The 27106-nt window shown below is 46.0% G+C and overlaps 1 protein-coding gene across 2 annotated transcripts in view; it reads right to left on the reverse strand.

Annotated features, from left to right (window-relative positions):
* NPEPPS (aminopeptidase puromycin sensitive) overlaps positions 1-21289 on the reverse strand; it is a 39324-nt gene extending 18035 nt beyond the window's left edge. Inside the window, exons 1-6 of one of the 2 annotated variants that reach the window (XM_052785329.1) lie at positions 20939-21289; positions 11894-11978; positions 3591-3668; positions 2424-2545; positions 1405-1512; positions 278-478 (exon numbers count right to left, since the gene is read on the reverse strand). In XM_052785329.1, coding sequence (XP_052641289.1) covers positions 278-478; positions 1405-1512; positions 2424-2545; positions 3591-3668; positions 11894-11978; positions 20939-21061 — 717 coding nt within the window. In that variant the 5' untranslated portion in view covers positions 21062-21289. Of the gene's footprint in view, positions 1-277; positions 479-1404; positions 1513-2423; positions 2546-3590; positions 3669-11893; positions 11979-20080; positions 20169-20938 lie in introns of those variants that run through there. The other variant, XM_052785330.1, reaches the window with a different exon arrangement.
* Between the last annotated feature and the right edge of the window lie 5817 nt (positions 21290-27106).

Consider the following 27106-nt stretch of genomic DNA (forward strand, 5'->3'; position numbering starts at 1 on the left):
CTGTAGCCTACCCTTCAGTACTTCTCATCATCTTTGGACCAAAGTCTGTATCACCAAATCAGAACTGAATTAACCCGTATGTTTTTGTCATTACAGACATTAGTGTGTCCACAACTGAAATTCTGTTTAATATCAAGCCCAGTCTCTCCAAGCCATTAAAGCAAAAAACAGCCTCACGAGCTTTGCATGGATTTAGGTGATTGAACAGAGGAGTCAGCTATGTCCAGCCTGTTGGAGATCGCTACAGCAATAATGAAGTCACCCTGAGTGCATTTACCTCTAACGCAAACTTTCCTTGTTCTGCTTTGCCAACAGGAGTGTAAACACGCACTAAGACGCCATCGAGGGACCTGGCCTCTACGAAGTCATATTCTCCCACCACAAACGCTACAAGATACGTTGACATTATAGGGGTGCGAGCAAACTTCACTTCCACCAGATTTTCATCATCTGGGTAGGGCTTCCGGTCAATGACATTCTTTCAACATGAAAGGGAATCAGTTAGTTTCATGGAAGTGAAACTGTATTACACAATACATTTGGCTAACTATTCCATCATTATGAGTCATGCATTTAAAACGAAAGGACTTCTTTTATGATTTTAAAATACAGACCACAATGTAGTTCACCTCCTAACTAAAAATGCCCTATCACACATGGCGGTGTACTTTTATAAGTTATATTCCATTACTGCAAAGGCAGCTGAATACATCAGCTATCAGCTGCTGTCCTTCAAAGACAGTATTACCCACATCCCAGTAAGGCATCAGGTTTTCACTTCAAATTCTGAAACAGAAACCACAACCATGTGGTCACTGGGCAATGCTAGACTTTACAGGTAACTATGAAAGTTAGCTACTGGAATAAAAAGTCTGTTTTTAAACTGACTTGCTCTTCTCCAGCAACATAATCTAGAAATATGTGCACCATATTTAAAGTAGCAACCTGAAAATGCCCACTTGTATTTGTGGCAGAGGTACTTCTACTTGCACATTTTATCCCAGTTCTGGTCAGAAATTCTCTAGAGCAGAAAACATGCTTATTTATCTCAAGTGCTTATGTAGCTGTAACAGCTATATAAACACACAAAGGCTTATTTTTTTTCCCAGTCACTCTTAATCAAGCAGCACGTGGCTTGACATATGCTAAGACTTTTTTTTTTTTTTTTTAAACCACCACCACTGTGGTTCGTACAACCTGTTTAGGTTTTGTGCTAGTATCTGACATCACAATATCATCTTTTTATAAGCTCTCTCAATTTATTGATGCTTAGGAATAGCTAGCAAGACAGCCTATATTCCTAATTCTGTGTGTTACCGATGCACACTATTAACTATCAAATAATCAGCTGGCGCTATTACAGCTTTATTTAAAACAGTGTTTACTTGCACATCAAGAACTTACCATATTTGACAAAGCTACTCTGTCTTTAGGAACCACCAAAGAAATATCAAATGTTGCCTTAATAGCAGGCTCATCCCAGCAAGGGAAAGCTCTGCGAGCATCAGTGGCCTGAAGAAAGTAAGAGCATTAAACAAATAAATCACAAGAGATTGTGGCAATAAAACACACACAAAAATTCAGCATATTTTACAGGCAAGAAGTTGGATGAATGATGACTAGTCAGGTGTAGAGTCTCTTCACTGACACTCTTGACCTCTGCATTAGAGCATTTTATTCTTACTTATTTCACTCTTGGTTTAAAAAAAAAAAATGCAGCTGAAAAGCACTCTGTGGTGTGATGGAATTCTACAGTCTGAGCAAAATTTAGCAGAGTCATGACAGGAGCAAAGCTCAGTCATGTGAAAACAGAGAGGGCACCCAGGCGTTCACAGACCATACGCACAAGACCACCTATTTATATTCCATCAGCAGACTGCACCCAAGAAATGTTCTATTTGTATGAGGTAAGTACTCCATGTTTTTACGTAACCAGGCAGATAACTATGAAATTACAATATGGTATAAAATTCTGTCATTATGTCCAGGGTTTACATAATACTTGAGACAGAATCTGGCTTACATTTTGGATGTCATTAAGATACTGAGATAAAGGCAGAGTGTCCTATTAAAAAAATTAATACACTTCATGAAGGAAAGTTATACAGAGGTATTTGACCACATCTAAACAAACAGCTGTTCTTAAACATGGCAGTTATTGTGTATATACGATGCATCACACATCAGCATGATCCCTGGCTGGGGAATTTGCCAGATCCAGAATTTACTGACCTTGAAGTCGCAATGTAAAGGCTGCTTTTAGTATTACCCATCCACACTAAAAGCAAGAAGCAAATAAATATGGATTTTTGAAATTTACCCAGAGGGTATCGCTAAAGCTAGGAAATTGTGTCTTTGCTGCTTCTAAGCATAAATCCTATATTAAGAATGACATTCCCTCAAAACAAAAATATAGCCCATACCTCAAACTGAGTGACAGCAGCATAGCGTGTGTCTCCAGTAGGGGTGGTATATTTACTTCGGTAAAAACCTTTCATTTTATCATTCAGCTCCCCTACAAAGTCTATCTTTAGCGTCCCTGTCCCTGTAACAGAAACAGATGGGACATTGTTATTGGCATGTGCCAAACAGAACATTTATTTGGTCTGGACCTTCAGGCCAGGCTACTCAGCTGGCCCACTGCCCTTCTGAAATAAGGTGTCCCTTTAATTCATCTCCACCCATCACTTTTTTGCCAGCCTCCCTCAAACTCTTCACTCTGCTTACATAAAATAAGCTCCAGCAGACCAATGCACACAAAGCCAGACTCACCATAGCATTTTAGCATTGATCGGAGATCAGAGGCTGCTGCAGTATTCATTCTCATCTTCTAAACACAATGCAGTAAGCAAGACAGACCTACCTTAAGCTGTTTGAGAAGTCCGATCCTACAATCCTTACCTTTGAGTAAAGTTTGCAAAAATATAGGATGGCTACTAAGTAATAATAACCTACTACAAAAGCCAAGATGGAGCACTGGCTGCGTTCAAGCTTGTAAGTCAATTCGTCTCAGGATTTATTCTGCCCTCGACGCCTCAGTGCAAAAGGGGAAACCTGATCTTGATCGGAGAGGCAGCATGCCAATATCCCACAGAATGAAACACTAAAGTTTTATCACCCTAGAATCTTTATATTTGTATTTGTCAACATGAAATAAAACTGCTTTATTCAAACTGAGGATCCGAGTTTCAATCAACAAACTCCTCAGAGCAAAAAGCTGTAGCAGTTTCAAAAGAATTAGTACATTCACGCCTAGGAAAATACTGCAGTAATTCAGATTAGCTCATTCTTGGTAAGAGGGAAACAGATCATCAGTAGCTAACATAAAGAGCTTCTGAGCCTAACTCCCAATAGCAGGTAAATAATTAGAGTCACCTCAGGTGTTGGAAGCAAACATCACCATTAGCAAAACAACATTTTCAATTCCAGAGGCTCACAAAATGACTTATACTGGACAGACTCCCTAGGGAGCACTACATTCACAGTCAGAAACTTCAGGGAAGACAGAACTGTCCTACTCCAGCTTTTTCAAGTGCAAACGTCTCAAACACATGGTTGAAGCAAGCAGAAGGCATGAAAATAGCTCTTACCCTTCTGAAGAGTACTGGGAAAGGAGAGAGTAACCTTTTCATCCTCATTTTGATAGTTGAACCCTGTGGCATGTACCTCTGAAACAGAAAAACAGACTACTTTGTTCGAAATAAGCACCAGAGATGTTTTTGTAACTCACGAACATTTAAAATTAACTGAATCAGCTGAATCCAACAACATGCTGTAGTTACTGAACAAATCAATGAAGATTGAGTAATCTAGAATGATATAAATGCAAGCAACCAAAGAAATGCCACCCATTCTCAGAGTTCCATGTTATATTATCTTGCTTCAGACAAATAAATCTACCACATTTACATCAGACTATACAGCCACAAACTCAAAGCACCACCTCTGTGCTCCTTCCACCTCTGCCATACCTCCCGTCCATCAGAACGCTGCATTCATACATGGCAGGGAAGTCTTCAGCTGTGCCAAGTAATGAAAGCTGTACTGTTAAATTGCAAATTTGAAGTAAGAGCAGTATCCTGTACACCACCAGCAATGCTGGTAACAACTACTACAATCCTGACAAATCACACAAAACTTCCCCTCAATATTAAATGTTTACATCTGTGCAGCAGGATTCTTATTAATTATTCCAAACAGGATGCTTATGATTTATTTAACTAATTTGTGGACCTCACTTTGGAGTTTATATACCATTCAGCAAGGGCATACAAAATCAACCAGAATATGAAGCAGTATGGCATTTACATAGCGTTGGATCTATTTGTAGATGCAAACATCTGAACTATGAGGCCAAGCTGGATAGATGCGGGGAGGGAATCAGTACACAGGAGTTAAAACTGTCCTGGAGCTTAGAGTTAGCAGAGCCAAGAGAGAACACCTGGTGTTGCTTCTTCCTTCCTAATTCATCAAGTCCCACTCGCTGCATTCAAAGTGATATACATCTATGCTCCTTCAACCAAAAAAAAAAAAAAAAAAATCTAAAATAGCTACATAGGACCTCACTTGTGCAAGTTCTGCTACCTTTGTCACTCTATACTCAACCACAATAACCAGCTATCTTTAAGAAATGCAAATCTGCACCAAAACAAATTAGCAATGCTTTCTACCACACATCAGCATCCTGAACCACCAAACTTGGTAAGCACTACACCTTTCTATGCAGACATACTGATGTACAATTCCAGATTTATAAATATTATAATCACTTGGCAATTCAGTATAGTTTTGAAAGATACGGGAAACACACAGACCGGTTTAAATTAACAGCATTCCTAGCACAAGCTGCCTGTTCCATCCCACCTACATCCCTTAAATCGAAGTGGAAACACACATAGGAGATTGAAAGGCTAGCAAGGGTCTAGCAACCTTTTCAGGTACTTTCAAAATTGACCTAGGAAGAAAGATTCAGTAAATAGCTTCAGTTATCTACTGTAGTAGATACTAGTTTTGAATGGTCACAAAAAAAAGGACAAAAAAGAATACTGGGAAGTGCTGTGATACATAGAGGTGAACATCCTAAAGGAAAAATGTACCACTATACCAACTTCTTCATTACATGGAATTCTGAATGACAAAGCTTGTTTGAAACAACTATTTAATTTACAGAATGACCTGTCTTCCATGCTCAAGTATCACTACAAGAATCCAGGTATTCGGTTTCATAGGCAGCCTAAGCACACTTGCAAGATGTTCAGCTAAGTTGTTCCATATGTGACAAAAGTAACTGGAGACATGTTTTTATTTTTATAAAATTGAACGTGCTATTTATTCTGGAATAGTATGATTTCAGCCCTAAGTCAGAGTTAATACCAACCTCTGCTCACAGAGAACATAAATGCAGAAACTGCATGAATGCATTAGTCTTAACTACTGGTTTCACAGTGCTCTGCTCAGCATTTAATCAGAGTTAACCACCATGCTAGCGTACATAATACACAAATGCTTACAATAAAACAATTCTAGCTATAAGAAAAAATACAGTACAGAAACAAATTCAAGAAAAAAATTCTTTACATGATCAAGTAGAAGAACTTTAGACTACTAGTCTGCACTGAGGAGTTCCAAGATTTTTAAAATCAACTGTAAGAGGGATGATTTAGACCATTTAAATAGAATACATGCCAAGGACATCAAAATGCCAGCAAGTGTTGGGCAATGAGCAACAAGAAGTAAAGGTTTAGCTTTTCTTCTTATAACTCTGGGGAATAGAGGCAGAAAAGCAGACATTATAAGAGAGTTGGAGAGAAGATATTCAGGGGAACAATGCTAACATGCAACATACTAGTCTGGAAGTGGGCTTCCCAGCAACAGTGTGGAGCTGATTGCTGACTACATCGTTTAGATCCAATGAATTTTGACCCCGTTTAGAGTCCAACAGACAACAAACCTGTTGTTCTGCAATAGCATGTTAGTGACCTCGGTCAGAGGGAAGGATGGGCTGAATACCTGTCGGAAATTTATGTTAGCCTGCCTGGGAGGAATCCTGCTGCTAGACAACCTGCAGATGCTGAGCTGTCAGCCTGTGGTCAGAGGCTAAATGAAAACCTGAGAAACGTCTGATAAAGATCAGTACAAGAATGCAGAAACACTCCCCCCCTCCATGCATTTTTAAATGACCACAGCAAACCAAAAACATTTTTATCTTTTTACAACTTCTAATGGAAACAATCTGATACCAGAGACAAACAATACCATGACTTCAAGATCATAGTTCTAACCTACTGAAACTGAGAAATACAGAAGAATGCATGTTATGCAGATCTTCTGCCAAAAGTTGACAATGAATATCAAGTTTCCCTCCCCTCCTCTCCCAAATGTGAAGTCCTCCTAAGTGTGTTTGAATCTGTAGCTCCACTACTTTATAACCTTTTTAACCTGTACTAGAAAAGGCATAGGAAAGACACAGGTAAACATTACCAGTGGTAGAAGAAGGTGAAGACCCTCAGGTTTTTTTCCCCTGCAACAGCCTGAGAAAGCATATTAACACATTGCAGAAAGCAACCTTGTTTCAAAGAGCTTTTCAACCTTAATTTTACAGTATTAGATCCCAATTACCCTAAGGTTAGAAACAATGTTTAAACAAGTTATAGTTTAAATAGGCTGGAAGCAGCCATCTCATGAGCAATGCGGTCCACTCCCAGCACACACTGATCACAATCTCCACTAAAGGAGGCCGAGAGTCTTGTGATACCCCAGGACTGCCCCACTTGCCGTGACAACTAGCCTCTGACGAACACTTAAAAGCAATGGCAAGAGTACATCTCGAACAAAAGGTAATATTTGTTTACAGTTTCACAAGACGTACTCATTGTGGAATTGGGTGTCTAGAAGAGCGTCTTTCCATGCTCAACTCCAGCAATTTTTTGTAATTCTCAAAGCAGCTGCTTATATATCAATTTCTGAAACAGCAGAATATAAATGAAAGATTCAAAGTTACTTTTTTTTTTTTAAACTAACTATTCGGTGCCAATAATTTAATCCAGAGCAAAAGAACCATGGAAAACCATCAACAATACTTTTTGTTAAGAGTTTAAGAGAACTGCTTATAACAAAGATGTAATTGCAGTAAAAGGCTGTCTGAATTCCTAACAGTGTTGAATACAAAAGCTCCTGAAGAGAACAACACAATTTTGGCAGCCTACTAACTTTGGAGAGTTTGGCACTGCAAGGTTGCAAGTTAATCACTAGCACATTAGTACACAGTCTGGACCAAGTTGCATGAGAAAATAAAAAGCTGCTAGTGCTCCATGTCTTTGGAAAAAAGACATAAAAATCAGATCTAGCAACCCTCCCAAACTCAAAGCACTACGTATCAAATTTTACAATAGCATTTTAAATAAACTACAGTCCTACGAAGTACTTCCTGAAATTGCACAGTAAACCAGATGGATACATCAATTAATGATCCCAATTTCTGTATTACATGCTTATAAACGTGGAACCTAGCCAAAGGTTTTAAGCAATGTCAAATGTGCATGCATTTCAAAGTGAAGACAAAGCCAAGTGCAAGAGATGGAACTTTTTCAAGTAGCCCTCATTCCATGGCATGGGGAAGTCACAGGCAATTAAGGTACGGTGGCTTAATGAACTTGCGGTCATCAACTGAGCTGCAGTGACTGTGTGCACTCTGCCTACTCTACCTGCAAATTAAACATGTTAGCTTAAAACATCTACATGTTGACACAGCATACACTGTCCTCCTTCGGTGTTAGCCACTGAACTATGCCAATGCAATTCCTGAGAATGCTAATGCTTTCAAGCCCTTTCACATCTTTCCATGTGTTTCAAACCAGTGGTTGTAAAATCCTTTAAAGGAGTCTTCTGAGTATTCTTGCCTACCAGATATTCCCAAACTGTCCATGCCAATGAAGCCCAGGCCTCCTTAAAAAAACTACCATTAAAAATTCTGTCAACATCAAGTCGTCTCCAGAAGAAAGGATGAAGATGAGCTTTTCTACAACAAAGAAAGGTTTCACAACTGGCTTCGACAAATCTAGTCTGCTATGGGCAGAGGCCCCAGCTACATGTTCCCATTCCCTTCCTTCCACTGGCATTCACATACAATCATCAGGATCAGGAAGATGATCTGTCTCCAAGCTGCCTTTTTTTCTTCCCACCTTGTAGAGGCAGTTTTCAGCCAGTGCAGTTTCCTGATCTACATGGCTGCTCAACTGTACAAACATGAATGCCAAGAGAAGGAATGGAGTGAGGACAAGCGTCATTGCCCCTTTCCACAGCAGCACAACTTCAAGACTGCCTTACGATCATCATGAAACAGTAGTGCTCCCAGGCCAAGGGAAAGCACTGCTTAGATACACTTGCGTCACGTTGCTTAGCTTTCCATAAGTGCTAGTAGTCTTTTGTTGTTTTTAAACATCAGCTGAGGCTCTGGTGTAACCAGCATCTAGTACTAGCATCCAAGCATGTCCCTACCATGCTAGGAAGGAAAAGACTAAAATAATGAGTTCTGGCCTTAAAACCTTTTAAAGGTTGAAGCACAAATCAAAGTTCACTTGATAATGTCTGCTAAACAAACATCACTGTGGTTGCTTGTAATTTTCTATGCAGAATTGCCAACTACTACCCTCCAAGCATCTCTAAATTCAAGAAGCTGCTTTAGATGCCACAGTATCTGAAAAGCTTTCCAAGCTAAAGACAATGTAATTCACTGATTATGACTCCATTACAATTTCACAACTCCTTAAAGAGAGATTCGCAGGAAGTTCAAATGACTTAGCATTCTGTAAGCATGAAACTCAATCCCCTAAAATTTAAATTAAGAACCAACTTGCTTAGGAATGCCTTTTCAGTTCTTCATTTAGCTGAGCAAAGTCAACCATTTGGACGATGGTAGTACAGTACGTGCACACCTAAACACTAAGGCTGCACTATAAACATTTGACTACAAATGCTAAAAAGTAGCTTCTGGAAAAAACAAAACAATTGCTCGTTATGATCAGTGGGAAGAGCCAGTCATAACTTCAGCAACAAAAAACTCAGTCTTCTGAGTAGCTTTGTTCCATTACAGCATACCTGGCACAAACAGCAAATCCACAACCTCCAGTTACAATCACTACACTAGTTTTATGTTGAAACAGAATTTTTCTACTCCAAAGTACTGCATAATCAATCTCTGCTAGTTTATTATTCGCTATCACTCAATTGTGGATTACACAGCAAAATTTTTTACTTTGACTTTAAAGCTTCAGAGATCCTCCCTCAGCTTCCTGTCAAATATTGGGCAATAATCTGATTTCCCTGCAAATCTGCATTAAAGTTCCAAAGACCAAGTTCTACCCTCTGCTGTATCCATCTTTAGAAGAGTGAATACGAGCAGAGGGAAAACATGGCCCACAGTTCTAGCTAAGATTCCTGTTGTTGTACAAGCCACAGTGTAGTAGGTACTCAAGATTAACAGGAATTATTAGGAAAAGAATAAACTATTCTGCACAAAAGTCAACAGATCAGCTCCATAAACAAGGGAAACGTTATCTGTTGAACAAGGAGGTCTCCTTTTCACACAGCTACTTTTCGGAACAGAACCACACTTGAAAGAAGATAAGTGACTGATTATCTTTTGCCTCACATTTACAGACAAGCGTGAGACAAATTCTTCCCCACTGAGGTACAGAACTAAAAGAGGTAACAATTCTTCACTAGAGCCTTTAAAGGAGAAAACACCACTAACATCTCACTCATTTTCATACTATATAGGCAATCAGTACAAGGCTCGCCTAAGTAACTAAATCCAAACGATCTGGCTGATATTTCTGTTGGTTCATTGGACTATATTTCGTACTCTGTTTTTGAGACCAGTTATACAATTACCATCCAAAAGCTGTGCACAATAGAAGCATTAGTAAGACCGACTTGATCTGTATCAACAGGTGCCAGCAAATAGCCTGCCAGTTTCATGCAATTTTACTTCCAAAGCCATTATACTAGTTGGCAGTTTACCAAACTGAAAGATATGTTTTAACCCCATGAAGCCTGAGTCTAATTATAGTAAACATGCAATAAAACTGCACCTCAAGTAGTTATGATACAATCCTCTCTATTCTAATGTATTTTTCCTGATTTGACTGGAAAGAAACTTTATTCCTAGGTACCTTTTCCATTTATTTTCATTTTCTCAATGACAAAATAAAAAATTGATAGGTGGTTTGGGCCTATGGCAGGGTGGTAGGTGGAACAGACTCCATACACACTCTGCTGTTACTACCACTCTTGTTATCACCTCATTACTCAGTATAAGAAATAACTCCAGCAGTGCTTAGCAACACAGTGCATCCAATCAGCTAAAGATCACTAACGGCAGCGTGTGAAAGGCACGCAGGAATGGAGCGCCAGGGTACAACCCGGGAGCCCGAATCAAGCACGTAGGAAATAGCGCTCTATTCTTTCACTATCGAAACTTGGTGGCCAGACTCCAAGCTCTTTGGTAATAATACTCTTCTCTGCCGCCCTCTCTCGCTGTGACTCCACTTCCTGCAGTGAGCTCTACTTTTCCACAACATACCCGCCAAACGCTACTTCCTTAGGACAGAGCTCCCCATCCACCTAAGCACCGCTTGGCTGCTCTCAACTGCATTTAAGAAGCCCTCTGGTTTCTTTAATACTGTATTAAAGATAAAAAAAAGTCAAACCAATTTAAATGCAAAGACTCATTGCAGACATTCCACTTGCCACGTACAAATCTATTAGCCATAGGATAACATCACTGCAACATGAACTGGAATTGTCCCTACCAAATCCAGCCCAGAAAATTAAGACTTCTTTTCTTCTTTAGGTGCTCGCACAAACAGCCCTTCTCTCCAACTTCCTTCAGCTGTTGCATAAGCATACTAGAGAAGTTTAAACCTAATCAAAGGAACACCTTTCTCCTATCCATCGAGATCATTCCTTTAATTCACAATCATGGTTTCAACAAAGTGCTTCATGACATCATTGTGGCATTTTCCATATAGAAAGGGAGGCTCCGCAGAGCCTTTTGTTGTCCGAAGGACTTAAGAAACAGTCATACACAGTGGGCCAAATAGCTACTGTGCTTGAAACAGCAAAGGCTCCATAAGAAAACTACAAAGGCTTTACACACTGTTAGACCATCGCTCTGTTTCAAGGAGCTTATTTTCCACACCTCAATCATTTCATGCTTCAATTGCTAAAAGTTTTTTTTGTGTCTGCTAAATCTCCTGAAAATATAATTGGGGAAGATGTCAACTACTATAACTGTGCCTTACAAACAGGTACTGCTGCTTTGATTTCTCCATTAACTTCCAGCCTTTCACTGAACTGGATTCCCAGTCATTGTCTCCTCCACACAGTCACCTTTTTCCACGTTGCCCTACACTCGGAACATCCTCCTAAATGTCAATTAAGTGTCTTCTGTACTTTTCCAAATCCTTTCCCAATGAGTATTTCCTACTCCAGGCCATTATTGATGCATTCCTTATCTAAACCCTTGTCAGAGATTTTGTCAATACTGCGAAGACCATAGCTACAGATCATATTCTTACACAGTTATCTGGTATAAAGATAAATAATAATGTAAAAACAGTCAAACATCCTTTTGCCTACAACACTCAGGCATGATGGAGTAGAACGTAGATTTCATGGAAGCCTGTGGTAACTTTTTTAAATGTAATGCAAATGGTAGTGATGAGAAGAGAATAAAGGTTAGATAATTAATTTTGTGCTTCTAGGGGTAGGTTAGCTTAGCAAACTATTACGTAATTTTGCAATCAAAGTTGTTAACTGTTGGCAAGAGCACCTCACGTCAGAAATGAAATGGATTAACACATGAAAACTCCAGTAAAAAAAGCAATCCTACCTTCGTCTCCTTCTGGCGCATAGGAAGCTGTAATAATGTCGATGTCAGCACAGTTCATCACAATTTGGTTGGTTGCCTGTTTCACCTGGAAGAGAAATTTTATGAGCATCAGGAAGAAACAGTGTTCCCTACTCCCTTGAGCACCCTTAGGTAGGTAGGCATTCCCACCTCCCTTTAATCTAAAACCCCTTCCACCATCAAGTGTCTGAAGTAAAATTTAGCGTTTAAGAGTGGTAAAAAAGAAAAAGATAATCCACTGATGCTCTCAATTGTTCCAGAACATGCGTACTTGAATCATGTTCAAGCCATCTAGGCCTACTTATCAACACTGTAAATTATTTAAGGGAATGAACTGCCTGTTAAAAATTGGTGTGAAAGCTTGACAATAGGGCCCTTGTACATGCCTGGGAATCCAAGACCAATAAAAATAGATAGAGAGCCTGTAAACTTCCTTTTAGAGATGACCTACAGGAGACTATAGTCAAAGCCTTTGAACGCAAACTTACATCTTTCAGAGATGATCAGAAATACAACCTACAGTATTGTGTTCTAAACTGTCAACACTATAAGAACTTCCTAGGTTAAAAACATCTGCCAAGAAATTCGCCTTTACATTTTCCTGAAAGCTTTCCTTCTGCCAGCTCTTGGCTACACACACTTTGCTTTATTTAACAAGTGGCCAGCTCCCAGCGTAGTAATAAACTGTCTCACTGTGCCAGCTTTCTATTTGGATGCAAAAGCTTGAATACAGAGGAATTCAAATTAAATATCAATTAATTACAAAGGGGTAAAATATTTGGGAATTAAACTAGGAATTATTTAGAAACTTATGGCTGAAACCACTAGAATCATCACACTGGATCAAGCTGGTAATCCTGCTAGTCCAGGATACAATGTCTGGCAGTAGACAACACCAGTTCTTTAAATAAAGGAGCAAGAATTCCCATAACAGCCAGCTAGGGTTTAACATATGTACGAAGGAACTGCTTCCTACCCCAGACAGTAAGTTTCTTAAAGCATAAGGACTCGTATGCCTTTATTGGTTTTTCACTATTATAACCCCAAAATGCCCTATTAACACCTGTACCCATCACTCTAGCTATCCATGTTTGAACACAGCAAGAACCAGCTGGACCTCTTTGTGATGGAAACTGGTTCCCAGGAATCAAGAGCTCCTTCACTCCTGTAGCGAAATCAGCAAAGTGCTCTGCACATGCACGCCAGCTCACCATTCAAGCATCTGAGTGTAAATACATTTATTACAAGTAAAGCCGAAATAATAAGCTGAAGTGTCACAGCTGAAGCAGACACTTACCACTCTGCCATAAAGGAGCTGGTATCTATACAAGATGAGTAAACGGAAGCAGATATTCAGTCCTAAGCCGTTCTACCTAGGCTCACTGAAGGAATGGTTCCTTAGTCATTGTGTACATTAAAAACAAATTCAAGTCTAGTCAGTGATAAGAGAGGTTTAAGAAATTTAAATGTATAACTTAATAGGCATACCCACATCACAAGAACGGTCTATCTAGTCTAATAATCTGTTAACCAAAGGGCTAATACCAGACAATCCAAGGAAAGCCAACCCCCACGGTGGATGGTTAACACAAGACAAACCTAACTCAGAAGTTTCTTTCTAACCTTAGTCACCAACTTTGCTTCTGAAGCAAATGTCTACGGCTTATTCCTATTAACAGAATTGTTTGTATAATAAATATTACGTAAGGGCTTATACTTTTTGACAAGAGTAACTATTAGTGAATCTTTCCAAATCCTGCTTGTCAGTCACCCTGCAGTAGTGTCATACAGAACAGTGCAGAAGAGCTATGTTGTTTTCACTATGTTGCCTCTTTATGGTAATAAAACCAAAACAATGTTACCTAATAAACTTAACCTGATTGTAGAAACAACATGTTTGCAAAGCATAAAACGAGCAAATGTAACAACTAAAGTGACACAGGTTAGATTTGATGCTTCTAGTAAAGATACAATCTGAAATCTTTTTTTCTTTTTCAATTTGCTGTACATGAAACTAAAGGATTACAACATTTCCCAAAACCTAAGATCAAAGCTCAACAATTTGCATCACAATATTAGGGTTTGGGGTTTTTCAAGGTCTTCTAAAACACAGAGAAATCAGAATGAGAAAGCTTTTTATAAATGTCTAGTAGAGACCTTTATTCAATCTACAAATCCAAGATGCATAAAGAGCTGTCCAAATTGCAGACAATACTGGGTTTAACAATAGGCTTGATCTTTAAAAAACAACCTCTTCTGAGGACAGAAGAATTTTCAGTGTAGCACTGTGCCCACAAAATAAGAAAGTTTAGGTTTAAGCAGAGACAATTTCAGAGGCTGCTTAGAAAGGCAATTCCCTATTTTTATTTTTTTCTTACCTCCTACAAATATCAAGTCAGTTTTACAAAAGAGTGCAACATACTAGAAAACATTTAAAGGGACTGAGTGAACCAGTAGGCTAAAAAATGTTTACCCTCCAACTCCCAAAAAATGAAGGGCAAAATTCAGCTCGCAGATATGAATACTGACAGTGTACTGTACAGCACACTTCTGAGGCTCTCGTAATTTAATTCAGTGAGGGAAAAAAAAAGTTTTCATGTTGGCACACAGACTCTAGCATGAAAGCCTCCTCCCTCTGATCCACTAAAAATAATGAAGTACAGACACACCTGTAAGAACAAAACCAAAACTATAAGCCATCCAGCATACTTAACTTAGGACCATTTTATCTCACAAGAACCTGTAGCCTAATGCTTACCGACTCTACCTATATCATGAAGATGAATGAATGTGTTTTACTGTAAGCGATACCTTGAAACTGCTTTTACGTTTCTGCTAATACCATGTTCTGGAAGACAGATATTCTGCTCATGCAGTGCTTTTCATGAATCCAATCATATTAAAAGGCAAAAAAAGCATCTCACCAAGTAAGGTATAACCAATTACAAAGCTGTATATACACGAACTGTCACCCTGCTTCACCTTGCTCTATAATATAATAAATTTACTCTTCAACAAGAGGCGGCTAATCAAGGCAAGAGCAAGCTACAAATGCCCACAATGAAAGTAGCTTTGCCCTAAGGGTGACATGCTTAAAAGCAGCAGACGAACTAAGACCAATATCCAGAACGAAGAAATGTTTCCAAACTTTAAACCTGTTGCTTTTGATGAAAGTCTACTAACATTAATCAGAATTCAAACACCTATTGAGATTAGCCAGACACAGATACCACAAGGAGGTCTGCTCTGCAAAAAAATGGCAGACCTTTTAAGACATTTTAACTGTGTCGGTAACCTGCCGTTAGACTAAGACAACACACACTTCCCAACCCCCTACACATCCACATTTATGCTCAGTGTTTGTTTCTGGGAAGGAAAATCTCACCCAATAGGAGATAACAGCTTAAGTTCCCCCCAAAAGTTTTCCAAGGTAACATCACTTGATGGAAGAAGAGCTAAAAAGGCTAATTATTTGGCTCTGCCAAATAGGACGCGAAGATGCTGTAAAGCTTTTGATTTTCAGAGGTTATCAGAGCAGGAAAGGACTTGGTGGAAAAACCTTTTTAGGACATTAGAAACAAGAATTTGAATGGCTTCAGCAGAACGACAGCCTATCTGAAATACAGGATGAGGGGCACCAAAAGACATCTTCTATAGTCAAAACTAATTCTCTAGAGCCATTTATAAGACTAGATAATTAAAATCTTGTCACTCAGCTTCAGAGTGCTTTCCTAAATGTAGCATTATAACAAGCATGTATGTTTTTAGCACTTTACTCTCTAAAAATAGACAACTAAAATTACTACAGTCGTGTTATAGGATGTATCTTTTTAAAAAGAATTCAAAACTTCAATGAGAAAAGGAATAAAGACTTTTATTAATCTGCATCTCGAGCAAATTATGGTAGCCAGGTAGTGAAATTACCAATGCCACGACTAATTGGCCCACTGGAAAAATTCACTTCATTCCAAAGAGCATCCAACTACATTCATCGGTAGCAGTCACACATACTTCAGAAGTGTCAAATTCACACAGACAAGTAAATCCCTTTGTAACTATGATCAATGCAATCATCTTAGCCTTATGAATTACAGAACTGAGAGGCCTTTCTGTGGCGAGGAAGAGCAAAGGCATTCCTATTTTTGAAGCTGGTGGCATAAGGGTACACAGAGCCGCAAGGTCCTGACTTTGAAGCACCAGACTTGAACACTCAGCATGTTGCCTTTAACACTCAAATTCAGATGTGCTGGAAACTTAAGTTACAATGCTAGGTAACATGACCATATATTTACACTAGACAACTTCCCCCCCCCAGGAGATACTAAGCACAAATACTACACCCGTTAAGCTTAATTTTTCAAGGTTTACATACAAGAGTGTCACAATTAATCTTTAACTGGCATGCAGCAGGATCAGAAGACTACGCATTTCTTTAGTCTAGCAGATACTGCATAATTAACCTATAAAAAGCAACAGATACAGGTTAAACATTGCTAAATATAACAGAGTATCCTTAAGACATATTAAAGGGACCGTGAAAGATGTTTAAGAGCCATCTACCTCAGGCTGTAAATTCTTTAAAGATAGGTTGCTTTGCAACCAAGAAACCCCTTGCTGTAGTTTGCAATGAAAGAAATGAATCACCACACAACAGGCTCCAAAGAAGGTAGTTATATAGAGGTAAGTACCAGGAAGTTAGAAGACAACCATGCACCTTCCTGAAGCTCTGCACCTACACCCTGCACCGCACAGGTGATCGTTTGGAGCCATGACAGCGTTAAGAACTTCCATTTAGAAGCTTAAAACAACCGTTGAACTTTGGGAGCCAGATGTTTGTTTCTGTTGCTAGTTACTCGTTTGCCTTTTCAGCATGATGCTGAAGAACAGAACGGCCACACATCCCCTCTTTGTTCCAGCCCTCGGTTAGGCCTCCCAGGAGTCAAAAGCAGAATGGAAAAAAGTTGACCTAGACACTGAGTAATATGAGTGCACTGCACTGATAACTAGACCCTGAGAATCAGGGTTATAATAATTAAATCTCAAGCTAACAGATGAATAAAGTACATGAACTATTTCCACCAAAAAAAACCCCCAACCTTAATTGTGCTCATTCAGAAACAAGCCCACACACCCAACAAATCAACAGTTTAAAATGCTAAAAGATGATACAACTGACAGAGTGATCACAGGATTGTGAGCAGGCGACTATTTCAGTGCCAGATCCGCTACCAACACACAGCGCCCGATTCTCCCACAACCATGTTTTGTCCTAGCTGCGATAAGGGTTCCTTGTGATATAGTTCATTTAAGGACTTTTGGGTTTTTAACTGTGATAAATGGTAATTATATACTGTCAGTTTATATAATTGTTACACTATTCTGCAGACTTCAAAAATATTCATATGACCACAAATTACATTATTTGAAAATCTCAAGTAACCAGACAAAACTTAATATATAGGTTACCAGATACTCAACAAGCACAACTTCAAAAGGCTACAAAATTAAACTATCAAGAGACAGATTTCAGTATCGTTCCTTTATCAAGAAACAACAAATACTAGACAGAGGGCCAATTCCCTAACCTGAAAACTAAAAGTGTCACAATAAACTACAAACATGTATCATTTCTTTTTAAGGCTTTGAAATCCACCTGCTCACTGCTGTAACAGTGAAGCAATAACAGCCTTATCTTTTTAATCAGAAAAGGCTTTATCCTCAGAAGCTTCTTTGAAGGAGCCATATAAGTGTAACATTTATTATTGTAGCATAAAGACAAAATGTTTTGTTAAGTTACTTCCATGTACAAAAGCCAACACAAGTGTACTGCCCCAAAGCCAGGACTGCAAGGTTATTTAACATTTCTTCAGCACTTGGTGCTCAAGTCAAAAGACTTACCAAAATTCTACACAGAGGGCTGCCAAATCCTATTTAATGGCTGTGAACGAGAAACACAAACTGACTGATCAAGTGTTTACTTGTAGTATCTTGACTAAATATCATAGCCTTCACTGATTCCAGTTTGCTAGTAAAGATGCAAAAATAACAAAGCAAACAAACACTTCTGATGTACATAATGAAAAATTTTCCTAATTTTGTGGCTAATTGTGATTTATTCTGGTGTCAAAGTTTCAGTACTCACCCTGCAGGTCAGAAAGCATCACTGGTTTAAGTACTTGATGTGGATTATTGCTTGTCCAGCCATTATCATACTGGAATGGAGCAGAGGGGCTAATAATTATTCTTGGTTGGTTATAAAAAATGATACCTGGATCTTCAAGAGGAGGCAGTGTATGTATTTCCCTACCCAAAATCTGGAAAATCCAAAGTTTGTGTCTTAACATAAAATCACTTTTACCTCGACGACTGTACAATGTATGCCAAAGCTGCTGAAAACAGAATGCCTCTGACGAGCTCCACTCCACCTTATTACAAGCTGCTAGCAGAAATGGCCAACAGGTCCATTGAACCAATTAGATCCAAAAGCACACAAATTATTTTTTATTTTCTAGATTCAATCCCAGCTCAATAACAAACAACTAGTAAATGTTAGCATATTCTTAAGCAAGCCATTCCCTTGTACAAAAAGTATCCTGTCCACCTAGTACTGCAGGTGAGCTGGTTGTTCTTCTCTCCATTAAGGTGCAGAAGAGCTACCCTCTAATTTTCTGGAACGTGCCTTTACCACTCTTTGGACACTGGCAGCCACAGCAAACTTCTCCAGATTGCTAACTTGAGACAAGCACGTGAACACTCACCCCATACACCTTCCTGCACCTCTCCTGTACTTGCTTGCGTGCAGCTGGGATTTGGCCTCATGATTCTTTGGTCTATGGTTGATAAAAGTGATTAAAAAATAAAGATATATACTTTGGATACGTTTTAAAAACCTTGCCCTATATTTTTTCAATTCTCTCTACCACGGGAACATCAGATCAGCTCACCGTGATGTGAACAAGAGTTTTTTACAACCTTGAACCTGCCAGATCAGTGCTCTTCCTTAACACATGCCCTCAGCTGGTAGGAAAGTCCAGAATTTCGCATTGTCAGGTGCTATCCATTGCTCTAGGAATTAATTGAGCAATCCCCTGAACAGCAAATGTTATTAAAAACATCTCAACGGGACTAAAATCTGCAAACCAACTACAATCTCCACAAGCTCAATCCTCGTTATTCCTGTATTTAAATGAATTTTCCAAGGCTGCTGTTCAATACGACTCTCTCCTCGGTAGCAATGCTGGCTTAAAAAGCCACAACTCCCCTCCCCCCGAGCGTTATTTTTAACCTGGATGATTTCAGTGATCCCATTTGCAGCACAGCCCCACAGCTGTAACAGGACTGAGGAGCAGCAACTTGGGTGCGAAGACAGGAATAGGTGGCTAGGATTAAGACGGAAGAGACTGGGAATTTCTCAAGCTAGCATTTTCGCCCAGGCTGATGCGCCATCAAACCGAGACCCCAAAGACAGCAGCAGCCTGAGGACATGAGCTAGAACAAAATCTACAAGGCAATTTACGTGTTCAATATTTCTTCCACATGACACAAACTTACTCATCTCTGGTTGTCTTCCTCCAGGTCGCAAAAGTCACAAGATTCACTATCATCCACAGCCTTTTGCCCTCCCCAACTTCCACTGACACCAGACTGAAACAAGGGGAGTCAAAAGTTTTCCGCACGTCAAGACGCTTGCCCAGTGAGGCACTCGCTCTCTTCTGTACCTGTGCTTCAGATTCAGCAGTTTTATTGCCCTGATGTTACCTCATTTTAAAACAAGGTTTTAATCACCTCTTTAGACCAAGATTTAAATCTGTACACATCTTGGTATTTAAAATCTCCCTCAAATTTTTTTGAGCTCTAAATACAGTCATCCCATTTTAAGAAGAAGTCCGGTAAGCCCTTACAGTTCTGTATCTATTTCAAATCATCGCACAAGGAAAGACATGAAAGCAAATTCAGGAAATCTTGGCACAGCAGCCTGAGAATGACTATGAGACTTCAGGGCTTTCATCAAACATTCTGGCTTTGAAGCACGAACACGGGGAAGCTTTTGCCTTTCAGAAAAGGCAGAAGACCCGCCGTTTTTAGTTTGCACACCCCTTCCCACTGTTAACCAAGCCTCTTGCTTCACTGACTTCAAGCTTTTTATGTCACTGAGGCCTACCAGCTTACCGTACTACACCAGGGGAGTTCTCATTTAATTGCATATGTGGTAGTTTGTCTTTCCAGCAAAATCCCGAGCCATCTGAATGGCTGGATATAGATAAAAGCAGCACGCTGGAGGCTGAAAACAGGAACAGGGTGCTCACTACGGATTTGGGGGAAGCCGGGGATAGATATCCACGGTTCCCACCGCTCCGCGCCAAACCCCACGTACAGACTTTTGCTAGCGGGGCCCTCCTGGCAGCGGGCAGGCGGGAAGAAGAACCGGGGACTGTCCGACCCGGGGCGGGAGGGAGGGAGCGGGCCGGGCACCCCCCCCCCCCAGCCCGAGGGGGAGCCGGGGGGGCCCGCAGCAGCGGGGCGAGGCCCCCCCCCAGCCCTTCCCCGGCCGCTCCCGCTCCTCCCGGGGCCCGGAGCGGGGCAGGGCGGGGCCCGCGGGCTGCCCTCGCCCCTTCCCCGACGCCTGGCCTCGGCGGGGTGTGTGTGTGGGGGTATATATACATATATATGTATAGGCTGAATGGAAAGGGAGGGCGGTGACCGCGGGGAGGGGGGGGGGGGAGCAGCTCCGAGCGGCCTCCCTGCACCTGCCCGGCCGGCTCTGCCGCGCTGAGGGCCGGGCCCCGGCGGGCTGACGGGGAAGGGGGGAGGCCCTCAGGGCCCGGCGGCGAGGAGGGGAAGGGGAAAAGGGCGGGGGGGGGGGTGGATCGGGCTCCCTCAGGGCCCGGCTGAGGGAGGGAAGGCGGGGGCCGGGCCCGGCGGGCTGACGGGGCTCCCTCAGGGCCCGGTGGCGGGAGGAGCGGGCTGAGGGAAGGGTCCCCTCAGGGCCCGGCGGGGGTAGAAGGAGGGGCCGGGCCGGGGCCCTACCTGCACGGCGGCCTCCAGCTTGCCCTCGAAGGTGAAGTCGATGAGGTCGGGCTTGAGGCAGAGTCCGTAGTTGATGGGGGACACGTCGGCGGGCAGCCGCTCGAAGGGCCGCTTCTCCGGCATGGCGGGGCGGCGGCAGGGGGTGCGGGGCTGCGCCCCCCCGCGGCGGGGCGGCGGGGGAGTCGGGGGCGGGAGGGGGGGGAGGAAGGCGGGGGCGGGGGGATAGAAGGGGGGGGCGGCGGAGCGGGAGCGGAGGCGGGAGCGGGGAGGCTTCCTGCCGGCGACGCGGCGGCCCCACAACCGACACACCGAGAGAGAGAGAGAGAGAGAGAGAGACGGAGAGAGAGGAGAGCGGCGGCGGCGGGAGGAGGAGGAGGAGGAGGGAGGGAGGGGAGGGGCGGGGACGCGCGCGCGCGCTCCCGGCACGAGGCGGCCGGGGGGGGGGGTGAGCGGAGGAAGGGGGGGGGTGGTAGGGGGGGGGGGGAGAAAGAAGGAGGAGGAGGAGGAGGAGGAGGAGGAGGAACCGCGCGTGCGCGTGCGCGCGGCGGCGCCACGCGGCCGCGCACGTAGAGCGGCGCGAGCGCGTTGCGTAAGCGGCGCGGGCAGTGCGCGTGCGTCTGTCCGTCCCTCCCTCCCTCCCGCCTGGCTCCGCCCACCCCCCCGCCCGCCCCGTGCGCCGGGTGGTGCGGGCAGAGGGGCTCGCGCTGCCCCCGGCGCGTGCGTCGGGGGGGGGGGGGGCGTCCCGGTACCGGGGGGTCTGGCACGGTGCACCCCGTTAACGGGCTTCCTGGTACCGGGCGGGTGTGGTATGGGGCACCCCATTAACGGGGGCACCTGGTACCAGGGGGGTCTGGCATGGTGCACCCCCTTAACGGGGTTTCTGGTACCGGGGGCGTCTGGCATGGTGCACCCCGTTAACGGGGGCACCCGGTACCGGGGGGGCTGGCACGGTGCACCCTGTTAATGGGGGGCTCCCGCAACACCCAGCCCAGGGGGCTCTGGCACGGTGCACCCTATTAACAGGGGTTCCCAGTACCGGGGTGTCTGGCACGGTGCACCCCATTAACGGGGTTCCTGGTACCGGGGGGGGTCTGGCACGGTGCACCCCATTAACGGGGTTCCTGGTACCGGGGGGGGTCTGGCACGGTGCACCCCATTAACGGGGGCACCAGGTACCAGGGGGGTCTGGCATGGTGCACCCCGTTAACGGGGGCACCAGGTACCAGGGGGGTCTGGCATGGTGCACCCCGTTAACGGGGGCACCCGGTACCGGAGGTTCTGGCACGGTGCACCCTATTAACAGGGGTTTCCGGTACTGGGGGATCTGGCACGGTTCACCCCGTTAACGGGGGCACCCGGTACCGGGGGGTCTGGCACGGTATCATGCTCGGGTCCAGCCAAGGGCACGGCACGGTGGCAGCTCTGTCCCCCGACAGCGGGACAGGGCCCGGTCTCCTCATGGCACCCGTGGTTGCAGCCAGGGCTCAGAGACCATCCAGAGTCTGTTTGGTCCCACGTTTTCCAGGAACGCATCCCGCCGGGCTGTTTTCTGCCGCAGAGCTGGCCTCCGGCGTGGGACTTGTCACTGCTGCTCCGTGGCGTTACGCGGCAGCACCCGACCGCCCGCAGCAGCCCAGATCCGAGCTGAGACTCGCCTCTGCCAATGTGTAACGCGCTCCGATATGTTGTGTCCAGAGGTTTTTTTTCCTGTTAGTTCTCCACGGAATACTTTTTTTTATTGATTACTTTTTCCCAGCACTGAGCGGCCGGCAGGTCCCACGCCAGCAGCACGCTGTGCGCACCATGCGAATTTGGGTTTTTTCCCGGGCTGCTCATCACCCCGTCCAATCCTCCGAGCACCCGCGCAGCATCTGGCCCTTGTATCCGGAGGATGCAGGTCCCTTTCTCCCCGGGTTTGGTCGCCTCTGTGCTCCCCAGGTCCAGATAAGGCAGCACTGTTTGCAGAGCTTGGGGTCTAACTATCGCTAACCTCCAGCGTTAAAAAATCGGGAGATCAGCTTAAACCTCTTGGACTTTGCAGCACAAAATACAGCAATGTGCACGTGTGGAGCGGAGAGAAGGTGTCCTGTCTTCCAGGCTTCGTTTACCTGTTCAGACAGCTACGTGGGCTTGCTTTTTTCCTCACCCTGAACTAACGGCCGCTCTCCTCCTCCTCCTTGTGCTTGAACCGCAGCATCAAGGTGAAACCTGGGTGTTGCAGGGCTCCCGGTAAAACCCCAGGGCTGCCAACACACGTGCAGCCCTTCGTGGCCAGGCTCACGTCCTCTTAAGTAAAAAAAACAACCCAAACCTCTGAAGCTCTTGAGCAGAAAGGGGTTTCTCTGCCGTTTCCCATGGCCAAGCAGCCGCTGCTGCCCACCCTGGGGTACCGCAGCGCTTTGGGGCTTTTCTTGCTCGCCCCGAGGTCAGCAGCGCTGCGGAGCATCACTGGGGCTTGTGAAAGATGCTATGTAAGGAATCCGTCTTAAAAAGCTATGTACACAATACAGCGAACAGTATTTACAGGGTAATAAATGTCCCAAGTGGGTGATGTTGGATGGCTGTTTGGGTTTGTGACAAACACTAGCAGGAAGTTTAAAAATTCTTAATAAAGACTTTATATGGGAAAAAAGAAAGGCGAAAAATTGAATTCCTCTGGAAGAGGGGAGCCTGCGCCGGCAGCCACGGTGGCTTTCCCCGCACCCAGCTTGTGGGGTGAGAGCCACAGCCCAGCCCTGCTCTCGGCCCCAGGACCTGCAGCGGCAATCTGAGATCCAGCAACTCGGCCGCTGCCTCCTGCCTGGCTCCGTACAGAGTGAAAAAACGGACCCGGTTAACTCTCAGCCCCCCCGAAAGGAAGCGTGCTGCGTCTTCGTGGGGGCCACAACCTCCCACAACCTCCCTTGTTTTAAGAAGGAAGCAGAGCTCGCAGAGGCAGGAAATCATTAATTGCCTTCCACCACTAGAAACGGCAATTGGTCCTTTTTTTTTTTTCTCCCCTCCCCAAAGAGATTTATTTTTGCTAAAAGTGGTACCTCGCTGTTTAAAATATAAGTTAGCGCCGAGCGAGAGAGAGAACGGGGATTCGCTGAGACCTGGAGGAGCCGGCGGCACGAACTGGGGCACGGAGAAAGTACAGACAGCTCTTAGCACGTCGTTATAAAAACCAAACGGCTGATGAGCCTGGGTTCATCTGGGGCTTCTGCGGGGCCGCATTGTGCTGCAGAGCCCCGAGGAGGGGAAGGGAGACAAGGAAACAGCTGGAGCCGCGCAGGGGGGGTTCCGACAGCTGCCGCCCTCCCCTTGCTCCTGCCACCATCCCTTCCCAGCGCCTCGGTGGGGCGCGAAGCCCCGCGGGACACACGGACACGGGCAGACGGGGTGATGCGAGCCCCACGTGGGGACGTGTCGGTGGTGGGACCTGGGAAAGTTTCATCGTTGTTGTTGCAAGCGAGCTGATGCCTGCGATGCCCGGGTGGTGCTGGGGGGAAAATCCCCCGCAGCGAGGGAAGGGCTGGAGCGGTGACCTGGAGCCTCCGTACGTGATTTCCAACCAGGCTGGATGGAGGAGGACTCAGCCCGGCCGTGCCAGGCTGGGGATACCCCGAGGCCACTGCAACCGGCCGGCGGGGAGGTCAGCCATGCCACAGTCACGCCGAGAGACCTCACGGGAGCAAAAAGCCCTTCTCCTCCTGCCTCGCGTCCGCTTTCGATGCCCTGGCACATGGTTTTCGATGTCATGGCCACGGGTGACTCTCCTCGGGCAAAGCCACGGCTGGGCAAGCAGCAAGGTCAGGAGCAGGATAAACCTATTCCTGGAGCAGAGCTGCTCGCCACCGCGGGAGGGAGGTGGAGGGGATTGTCTCTTCTGAGCTTTAATTCCTGTTCCCGATGGTTACGCGGGTCACTGGGTGCCCTCCCGGTGCGCACCCGGCGCTGGCAGCGGCGCGGTGGCTCCGTGGCCACGCCGGCCGCAGGGTTCGTGCTCGGCAAAGGTCTCCGGGTGCCTTCTGCGGCTGCTGGTCCGCGCGGGAGATATTGTTAGATGACAGATGCTGCTGTCAGCAAGAATCCAGAAAGAAAGAAAGGAAGAAAGAGCAGCCTCCACCGAGAAAGCCGGGGGGAAGCTGCCTCCTCCGCCGTGTCCCGACCAAACCGGGTTCTCCTGCAGTGCCAGACTGGGGAGGGCCTGGGGACAAACGGACGGGGTGGAAGCCAGGAGCTGTAATTAGCCCAGAGACTCTGCAGCCACCAACCGCTGTCAGTGCACCATTTTAATTAGGAAAAAAAGGGGAATAAAAAAAGAAAGATCCCGAGAGAGGCTTTTCTTTTCTTCTCTCTTTTGCCAGAGTTTTTGCCATTCCTGCCGAGAGCGGGAGCAGCCGGAGGGCACCGGCTAATCCTGCCTCGCAGGTCTGGGCCGGCGGCTTAGGGCAGGAATCTCTGGTATTCGGGAGCACAGGGACAACGGCGTGCTCGAAGCTGCAAAGTGGCTCCTGGGGCCTCTTGCTCTGCGGGCTGTTCCTGGGGGGGGTTGGGAGGCATTTTGCATCGCTTCCCCCTCTCGCTGCATGGTGACGCATTGCGTGCAGGTCTGCCCGTCGCCCTCCCGCCTCGCCATGTACCTGGGGCGAGTTGCACAAGGATGGAGGCAAATGTGGCCAAGCCCCTGCCTGGAGCTGGTGCGGACAGCTCAGCTTTGGGCGGGTGCTGAGCACGTCCCACTTCTGCTGATGCTCAGGTCCCTCCAAATCCCAGCCCTGGATCTTGCTCTCCGATGTGTCAAATCCCCGCGTGGTGGCTTTGCAAGGGGAAGATCACATGTGGGCTGGGGACACCATCGAGTGGTGTCTCCAGAGGCCACTGCTGCTGGGGCGAGCCCCGTCCCAAACCGCAGCAGGCAGGGATGGTCCTGGGCTGTGCTCCCCAGCAGCCCCCCATGGCGAGGACGTGGCCCCAGGAGGCTGCCAGAGCCCTGAAACAGCTGCCCACGGTGGTAAAACCGGCTGAGATGGCATCACGGGGCAGCTCTGCAGCTGGGAAAGATGGACGGGTTGGGAAAATCCAGCCCCACGAGTCCCGAGCCGTGGGAAAGCGTCAGGGCTGTGGGGTGCTGGGGCCAGTGACTCAGCCCCGGCTGCTCCGGGACCGGCTCTGTGGCCCAGGGGCTTCAGCCCTGTTTTCCAGAGGGGAAACCGGCTCCCGTTTTCCTCCCGGGCGTGCAGCAGGGAGGATCCCCCCTCTCCTGTTTTTGAGCCCCCACGAGCATCATGCCAGACTTTCGAAGCTGTTGCCGGGATGTGCATGCAATCCCCCCCCCCCACGGGTGCCTGGCTCCCCCCGTGCTCCCCGGGACAGCCCTGCAGGGCCGCTCCCGGCTCGCCCCGCTCACAGATAACAGCGTGGGCTGGGATCAACGGTCTCGGGCACAGTGGAGCCGTCACTACACATTAACCAAGCTGTCCGATGGAGCAACGCTTCCTCGTAGCCAAGATCAACAGTCCCCCAAAGCAAACTGGGAGCACGGCCAGGCGGAGCGAGCAAAGCCCGGAGCCTCCCGATGAGCCACCCGCTCCCGTGGGGCCACCCCGGGGGTTCGCACCCCCATGCCGTGTTTGCCTTTGGGTCTGCAAGACGGAGCAAGGCCTCACCCTGCAGCCGTGGGCGGATGCTGAGCATCCCCCAGGGTGTCCCTGGGGCTCTGGGAGCTGGAATTTCCAGGGAACAGGATTTGGGCTAAGTGTGGTTTGTTTGAGGACATCGGTGCTCCACCCCCGGAGCTGCTGCATCCCGCTGTGCCAGGCTGTCCCGTGGGACATTCGGGTGGGACCCTCGTCCCCGAGCCCCCCCCCCCCCCCCCCGCCACCGGCAGCCCCCGCGTGTTGCTGCAACACCAAAAGCATCGGGCGCCGACTGCTGCTGCGCCCGGTGCCGAGCTGAGCTACCGGGGGGGGGCTGCGCAGGTCCCCGGGGAGACCGGAGGGGAGGGGGGGGGGGGTCTGCAGGTCTAGGGAGGGGACACACAAGTAGGTGCGACCCCCCCCCAGCACCCCCTGCATGGGGCGGGGCGGGGGGGTCCCTCGCCTGTCGCATGTGGCACTGGAGGGGGACCCAGCACCCCCTTTCTCGGTGCATGGGGGGGGCGAGGGGGGGGGGTCCTGGAGCCCG

The sequence above is a fragment of the Harpia harpyja genome, chromosome 4, assembly GCF_026419915.1.
Source record: "Harpia harpyja isolate bHarHar1 chromosome 4, bHarHar1 primary haplotype, whole genome shotgun sequence".
Classification (NCBI taxonomy): domain Eukaryota; kingdom Metazoa; phylum Chordata; class Aves; order Accipitriformes; family Accipitridae; genus Harpia; species Harpia harpyja.